At 33.5% G+C, this 8,775-nt stretch overlaps 1 protein-coding gene across 1 annotated transcript; it reads right to left on the bottom strand.

The window, feature by feature from the left end:
* Positions 1-5,459: 5,459 nt before the first annotated feature.
* On the bottom strand, positions 5,460-8,539 carry LOC111698683 (uncharacterized). Its single transcript, XM_023469082.1, has 2 exons — positions 8,386-8,539; positions 5,460-6,643 (listed from the first exon to the last, which is right to left on the bottom strand). Exons 1-2 carry the CDS (start codon positions 8,423-8,425, stop codon positions 5,811-5,813), a joined length of 873 nt encoding a protein of 290 aa, XP_023324850.1. The 5' UTR covers positions 8,426-8,539; the 3' UTR covers positions 5,460-5,810.
* Between the last annotated feature and the right edge of the window lie 236 nt (positions 8,540-8,775).

Here is an 8,775-nt window from a genome sequence, read left to right as displayed (position 1 = left end):
TAAATGTATTTACTATCTTAAGATTGTAGAATTAATATTGTCAACATCCCAGTATTAAATGTATTTACTATGTTAGGATTGTAGAATTAATATTGTCAACATCCCAGTATTAAATGTATTTACTATGTTAGGATTGTAGAATTAATATTGTCTACATCCCAGTAATAAATGTATTTACTATGTTAGGATTGTAGAAACTCTGAATGGAAAGAAGAAATATCTCTCAAATGTTCAAAATAAAAATCCCTCTTGCCTGGCATGTTTTTTGGAATTATAGGTGGTCCTTGGTCCTCTTTTGTTCTAATCATTGTTGCAACGAAAACATCAAAATCTTTATTATCAGGTTCCTAAAGAATATTTTATGGAATTTCAAATGAGGAGAAATTAGTATTATCAAATGCTCACTTTTTTATAACTTTTATAACTAGGCTCTCTAGGCGTGAACTTTGAAGTTTTGATCATCCATAAACCTTCCTCCTGTCATGTGAGGTCCCACAAAAATGTGGACAAGATTGGTTCAGCTGTTTTGACATTTATTTAATACAAACAAACACAAAAACAGACAGTATGAAAATAAAAGTTTGATAGGTGATCTTTTTTTAATAATTAGTGCACAAAATTAGTAGAAATAAGTTTGGTAACCATTTCTTGTAAAGATTACATTCCCACAACAAAACATTTCAATAATATAATTTTACCAGCCCTGACAATTTTTTGTTTATGATATATGATTGTAATAATAGTTGTTTACATATACAACTTACCTGAAATTCCTTCAAAGAAAAACAAATCGACCCAAAGTCGAAAATAAAGCATTGAGTATTATTGGTTTTCACTTTTCTTGAAATTAGGTGTATTTTAGAAAATTCAAACTTTTTCTCTGTAAAGGTATTAGAGCTATTATCCTTTATTGCATAGAGGTATCCAGTGTAGTCCAAAGCTTGAAGATAATTTGTCACAAGTTGATTTCTTGTACCCAAATCTGAGATTTCAATCCATCCAACAGAGGAGTTAAAAACTGTATTTATAGAAAAGATGAGATAATTTGTGAATTCTAAATTGTTTGTGCTGTTTTCTTCTGTGTTTCTTAATTCGAGAAGTTGTTGAAGAATTTGACCAAGCTTTAATATGTTTCCACCGACTGGGGGAGAGCCATCTATCGAATTTTTGAGACCATAATGTATTGCTTCCGATATGTTAAAAGCAGATGAGTCACTATTTAACATATCTTCTACATCATCTAGCCAGGGGTCAGAGCAGGTAGATCTATCAGGTTCAGAGGTGTTGAAATCTCCAAGGCTTGCATCACAAAACCAAAAGGCATGTTTTAGTTTGACAGAAGAGCCTGCATTCCGGCCTTCTGTAAAACAAGTTTTAAAGGCAAACTCCCCATGCATTCCATTCCATAGAAAACCTCTTGAGTCATTTCTTGAACATGTGCCTTCTGTTACTGTCGCATCACTTTCCAAATTATATACGACACCAAAGTTAGTTAAATGATCGCAAACACATGATGCATAATATACATCAGGCTCCTTCTAAGTTATTATACAAAAATTAGTTTAACCTTTATAAAAGTTTATTTTAAAGAAAATTTTTTTCTTAAAATAGGAACTAACCTTACATCCAACTGTAGACCAGACACTAGACGAAGTATTCCAGTATACACAGTCAGTAGCAGTAACAGTCTTATCATAATATAGATATATACTAAGCTTTCAGGGCACTTACTTTGCATCTCTCTTTAAGTTTAACTTTTAACGTCTAACTGTTGGTTTTTTTAAGTTGCCTTTTCTATTTAAATTTGTGGATTTTTTAAATTAACAAAAGTCATAATTTTTGCCATGCTAAATTTTTAAATTTGATTGTTCAAAAACCAGAACTGTTTTGACTATTATTTGAAACAAACAGACAGACCAGCCAAATATATTTTTAAACAGATTAAAAAAGCATAAAATATATTTGAAATATAATACTTACCATAGATATTGGCAAAGGATATTTAATTCTAACTTCATGCTTTCCTTGGTTGACGTTATCATAATTAATAGTTAGCCCTATCAAATGCTGCCCAAGTACGCTTTTCCCTGTGGAAGTAATATCCCCCCTCCCTTAGCTGGCCAGTCTATAAATACTCAGCTACTGCTTGAAGAGGGCAGTTACCCAAAAAGCCTTGAAAACGAGGGACCAACTCCCTTCTGCTCCTAGAAGGAGGGGGGCCGGAGGATAATGAGGGTATGTATGGAGCCAACCATCACTGGAGATGTGTGAAATCATCTTGACCCACAAGCCCTCATCCACAGTCCAGAGGCAAGAGTCCTGAGAGACCAGAGTCCAGAGAGGCGAGGGTCCAGTCCATAGTGTCTACAGAGACTAGAGACCAGACCAGAGTCGAAAGAGGAAAGAGTCCAGTGCTGACTGTAGACTAGACTATGCAATCTCTCTATAATTTTCATTAGTCCAATGCTCTCTCTATGTGGAGGCAGGAGAGTGTAGTAAATGCCACAATCCACTGGACCACAATCCTCTGAACTTTCAACATCACTATCACTGGGCGCCTTCTCAGTAGCTATCAAACAAGCTATTACTCAGGCTCTAAATGCCATACAGGGAAACAAGCATTGGCTATCTGTCAAGCCCTTTATTGATCTTTACCCTATCCTGAGGCAGGATCTCAACCTCAATATTTCAACAGGGGTACAATTACTCTAAACTGTAATCAAAGCAAAATTCTGATTCTAACTTATTTGTATTTAAGGTTTATAGGTTACAAGTTAAATTAATAAACATAATACAAATCCTACGTCCTAATCTGTACCACATGATTAAGGCCAATCATGTTACGGAGCCTGCCCCAGTCCAACGTGATCCTGTTGATGAGAGCTGCAATGGTGAGAGTGAGAGACCAAACATCAGGACGGCCATAGTACATGATACCAGGATGGCAAGATACTTGATGGTGAGGCTGATCAATATAAACTCCTTGATTATGCTGAAGTCCCTTATGATAAATCCTAATGGGTTGAGATTGTTTAACAATTCTAATCCCCTGGTTTGTGCATTACTGATCATGGGTTCCATGTTGAAGACATTTCCAAGCATATTAGATGAACAGATCTATTCTTCCATAACGCACAGTGAGAACAGGATTTTCTGGTGGGATGATTTCATGTAGGATGTACTGTTTTAGTCAGGCTATCTAGATCGTCACAGAAAATAGATCCATGGGTTTTTACAGGTGTGGCACAAACACAATTTATATCTCTGCTAAGGGAACCTTGGTAGCCACACACATATATTCAAAGACACAGTGACCCGTACATCTGACAAACAATCCCGATCTGTTCTCTATTGGATGCAAATAATCTTGACCATTTTTTACACTGAGCCACTGCTCACAACTACCAATATCTTGATCTCTTAACACTTCCTGAAGCATTTACTTTTTGTATTGGTCCATATAACTAAGTGCAGGGATGAGGTCTAGATTTTCTCTAACATCAACAGATTTCATTGGAGAAAGCATATGTGTGCGTTTCTAGGCTGATCATCACATCCTTCAAGGTGGTGGAGTACTTTTAAGGCTGGGGGATTCTCCAAACTCAAAACTTGCCAGTCAAACCCCGATTACAATATTAATATGTGTGACATCATTTTGAAACTGTTGCAATGCTTCTAGTTATATGTTTTCTCTGTGACTGATGATCTTGGTTTGGTTCTTGGTTGAAACTGACTGTTACTAGTCTGTTATCATTCTTGCTGGTAGGCTCTAATAGCACTCTTTCTGTCTCGTTCTGGTACCATCATCTCTTACCTTTTTTTCCTCATAATTAATCCCTGCTGGATCTCTTCTACACCGCTATTCTTATTAACATTGTGCTCATATAGAGCTGGAAGAGTATGGGGTTTGGAACCTGTTTCCACAACTGTAAGACTTGCTCTTAATCTTATCAGCTGGTTGTCTCTCTAAACTCACTGGTTGATTATCTGGAACCTTATATGCTTCCTTAATGTCCTTGCTGTGCTTGTCTAACTCTGCATTTGTTCTAAACATAGCTATGGGTTTTTAATACAAATAGTTCTGCACATCATTCCCTGTTTTTAATATTCTTTCTTAAATTTTCCTTTCTCTCTTTTGATAGCTTCCTTGGTACTTCCATCTCTCTTCTTTTCTCTTGTTTTCTGCGTATCTCATGATCTTGATTTCTTTCTTCAGAACTTGTTTCTGCTCTAGAAATTTGTTTTTATGTGTTTATATCCAACATGTTTAGCTTAGTGTAACATTTAAAGGATGTCATTAGCACTGACGTCAGATCCGAAAATTCAAACAGATTGACAGCTTCCTCTTTCGATTTTTGTTTTGGTTTAACATCTTGTTTTCATCTATCTTGAAGCTTTCATGAATAAATTTCTTCTTACTTTCTTTAATGTAATAATCTGATTCTCGTTCCTAATTCATCGTTTCTTGGTTTATATCTTCCGACTTCGTTTCCTCTCTAGGTGTTTGTTCCTCTGTGTTTACATTCAGAATATTTATCATTATGTAGTGTTGCTCTTGATGTTTCTCTTGATCCTGATGCTTCTTCTGATCTCGATTCTTCTTCTCTTGTTCTTGATGTTTCTTTAGATTTAATATCTTATTTTCATCCATCTTTAAGCTTTCATGAGTAAATTCCTTCTTTCTTGCTTCTGCAGTATAATCCGGTTCTCATTGAATCTTTTAATATTTTATCTAAATCTTTGTGTTTCTTTATAGGTTACAAGTTGAATTAATAGATTTAATTATAATTCCTACATCCTTATCTATACCACATGATTAATGCAAATCATGGTATTACAGAACAGTTAGAAATAGTTGCAATTTAAGATATACATCATATTTATTACATAATTTAGCTAACCATGCTACGTATTCATTTAGAATGCAGTTCAAATGAATAAATGGGTTTTTTTATGTACAAACATTGATCATTAATAATGTACAAGGTACTGCAAATTTACAGATTATCATTTTGCACAATATTTATTACAAGAGTAGGACCAGCCCAATTAGAGCTGAAAAGATTGGCAGCCGTTACAAAGAACAGAACAGAGGAAGGTTTAACTGCCACATGAGGCGAAAGAAAGGCAGAGAGTCTGCAGAAAAGCTCTGGCTTTTTTCTAATTTATTTATTATGTGGAAAGAACTGCCAAGGAAACATTTAAACCAACAATATGTGCCAGTGGCGAATAATTCTGGACATTATTTGTTCGCCATCGGTTTGTTGTAGATAAAATATTTGCATGGCTGGAAACTATTGTGTTGGATACTCTAAATTTTATTCACTTAATCTCTTTATCCTCTATCCACTATGGACACTTTTGATTTTCTACTAAATACTCTTTGGATATCCCTGCTGGATTCTGATCAATTTTCCTACTTCTGATTGGCTGTGTGGTTTCTGAAAATGACACTCTGATTGGTTGAATTTTAGACACTCTCCTGGATATAAAATAAAAATTTAAATAATCTGCAGATTAACAAAAAGATTTTCCATCTCATTTTAGATAAGAAGATTAAGTCCCGGCCACATTCCTGGTAAAAAACTTGGAAATATTGATGAGTCATCTTCTTCTTCTTTCAATGTTTTAACAGCAGTTGCAACAAATATATTTTCTTCATTTTCCTAATTAAAATTTTGACATTATTAAGCAATTGCGTGAGGTTACTACATTGCACCATGCATGTTATGAACCAATCAAAGATATTACATTTTCTGTAATTAATTTTTGGATATTGGTGCAAAACAATTACGGGTTTAAATATGTTTTTAGTTTGTCTGCAGAATGGTCATGGTAAAAAATAACATTGTAGATTTACTCTGATTAAGTAATTTAGGATTACATAAAAAAGGGTATGGTACCTGAAAATTGTCAACACATATGGAACCATGATCAAAATCAAAGCAACTCTGCAAACCATGAACAAGTAAATTGGTCTTTTCCACAAATATTTGTATTCTGGATAAATCCAATGTCCAGGTAGAAACCGATGAAGTTTCTTTTTCTGCCTTGATAAATCCTGTAAAGTCCAAGGCTTGAAGGTAGTTAGTCATTGCTTTGCTTTTTGTTTCCAAGTCTGTAATTTCTTTCCATCCAGTTGAGGACTCAAACACTTTGTTTATTGAGATAATAATATTGTTTGAGAAATATGGGTCTTCTATATTTTCACTTCTACTTGAATTTAGAATAGTTAGAAGAATGTCTCCAAGTTTTGAAATAGTACCTCCTAGGGCTGAATTACCAAAAGTATAAAGTTCTTGATATATTGCTTCCGCTTTGGCTTCAGCACTGTCCATTGTTTCTATATCATCTATCCAGAGATCAGTACAATAAGATCTGTCTGGTTCTGTGGTGTTAAACTCTTTAAGCAATTCATCACAGAACCAAAAAGCTTGCTGAACAGGAATTGCACGACAATTCTGCGTGGCCATCTTTCCATACTGTTCAGTCCATAGAACATTTCGTGAGTCTGTTCTATTACATGTGCCTTCTACCATGTCTTTCGCTGATGCTACTACTATTGCTGTTGTTGCTGCTGGCATTGGCGTTGCTATATCTGATAGATCTCTTGATGAATTTGTTGAAACCTCTGCAGTAATTTCTGTAAACAAGTGCAATTAGAACATTGGTAAAATATATTTCTTGGTAGAGTTGATATACATGAAATAGATATATTTCTTTGCAGAGTTGATATACATGAAATAGATATATTCTTTGCAGAGTTGATATAGATGAAATAGATATATTTCTTTGCAGAGTTGATATACATGAAATAGATATATTTCTTTGTAGAGTTGATATAGATGAAATAGATATATTTCTTGGTAGAGTTGAAATAAATGAAATAGATATATTTCTTGTCAGAGTTGATATAGATGAAATAGATATATTTCTTTGCAGAGTTGATATAGATGAAATAGATATATTTCTTGGTAGAGTTGAAATAGATGAAATAGATATATTTCTTTGCAGAGCTGATATAGATGAAATAGATATATTTCTTTGCAGAGTTGATAAAGATGAAATAGATATATTTCTTGGTAGAGTTGATATAGATGAAATAGATATATTTCTTTGCAGAGTTGATATAGATGAAATAGATATATTTCTTGGTAGATCTCAGATAGATTAAAAATATTTGTATCAATTAAAATAGAATTAATTAATTAGTAATAAATTAATAAAGTAATTTTATAATATCCTTTAGTCTTTAGTTTTAATAAAATTGAAGAATATCTTTAATTTATTTCCAACATTGTTTTGACCATGCTTAATGGTTTATTTAATGTTCGATCTGAGGGGTAAACTGTGTTTGATAATAAAATAAAATGTCTTTTCCCTGCAAAACCAAAAAAAAGCTTATTATGTCACTATCTGTTCAATTGCAATCTTTCATTTTTAAAGGGACCATTAACGTAATCTCAAGTAACCCCCAATTTAAAGGGAGTGTTTGCGAGAAAGAAAGGGGTAAAGGCTTACGGCGAAAAATAAGCACTTTTAATCGCTACTGATCTTACTTCTATCTGTTGCGTCTTTAAGGAGAAAATTGCTAACAGCTACTCATATTGAAGAACGCAGCGTACATACAAATTCAGAAAGTTGCAACATTCAACTCGGATCGTAAAATGATCAATCTGATTCCAAACAAATCATTCAGATATTACAAATAAAAACAATAGTCATTGTTTATTTTTCGACACATTCGTATTTTGTTAATTTTTCATAATATTTTGATTTTTTTCAAAATAATATTTCCCTTGCGCTGAATTTCCGAACATTCTTGGAAAATTTGAAAATGTCGTCTTCATTATCAAAAATCCTCGAAACAGAAATAAATGGCTTCAAAGGTAACCATCAGATCATAAAAAATAAAATATATTATGAAAAATCAACTTAATACGAGCATGTCGAAAAATTATCGATGATTATTGTGTGTAATATCTGAAGGATTTGTTTGAAATTAAATTGATTTGTTTACGATCCGAGTTGAATGTTGCATCTTTCTAAATCTGTATTGATGCTACGTTCTTCAGTATCGAGTAGTTTTTAACAATTAGATAGAAGTAACCCCCAATTTAAAGCAATACTTGTCCAATTCAAAAAGACTGTCTTTAGCCCTAAATTAAGTAATCAAGTAGAAAGATTTTCCCTTTTTACAAAAATCCGCAAGTGAATTTTACAGAATTTACTGCATTTGACGATTATTTATTTTGGCATGGAAAAACAGTAACTCTAAAGGGTACCGTTGTAAATCGGAATGGCTATTTAAAATAATGCCTTTTACTGTCTCTTTTAAAGTGCACTTGAAAAAATTTTAAATGTCTAATGTTTTTAAATTGTTACCTTGCAAAGAGCAGAGGAGGAGAAAAACTGTGTTCAACATTTTTTCTTGAAAACTTTCAGAAAGAAAGTTTAAAATATAAACATCTGGAAATACGATTTAAAAATTTTCTAAGTAACAGTTGGAGTACCGCCAGCTTTTCATTGAGACCCCATGTTTCCGTTGCAGACCCCCAGATCTACATTGGAGACACCCAAATAAGTTCATTTGAGACCCCAGATTTTCCTTGGGGTTTCCAACGAAAATCTGGGGTCTCCAATAAAATATAAGGGTCTCCAATTCAAATCTTGGAGGTCTCCACTGAAAATCTTGGTGATTTCTAATGAAAATCTGGGGGTCTTCAATAAATGTCTGGAAGTCTGCCACGAAAATATGGGATATCGATTTAAAGC

The sequence above is a fragment of the Eurytemora carolleeae genome, unplaced genomic scaffold (assembly GCF_000591075.1).
Source record: "Eurytemora carolleeae unplaced genomic scaffold, Eaff_2.0 scaffold258, whole genome shotgun sequence".
Classification (NCBI taxonomy): Eukaryota; Metazoa; Arthropoda; class Copepoda; order Calanoida; family Temoridae; genus Eurytemora; species Eurytemora carolleeae.
This window is presented reverse-complemented; position numbering and strand designations above follow the sequence as displayed.

What these genes read in the sequence shown, in the direction of transcription:
- LOC111698683 (XM_023469082.1), bottom strand. Translation starts at nt 8,425, where the DNA reads ATGTTGAACACAGTTTTTCTCCTCCTCTGCTCTTTGCAAG. An exon ending in CCTCCTCTGCTCTTTGCAAG is followed by an intron (nt 6,644 to 8,385) that starts GTAACAATTTAA and finishes ACTTGTTTACAG; the next exon opens with AAATTACTGCAGAGGTTTCA.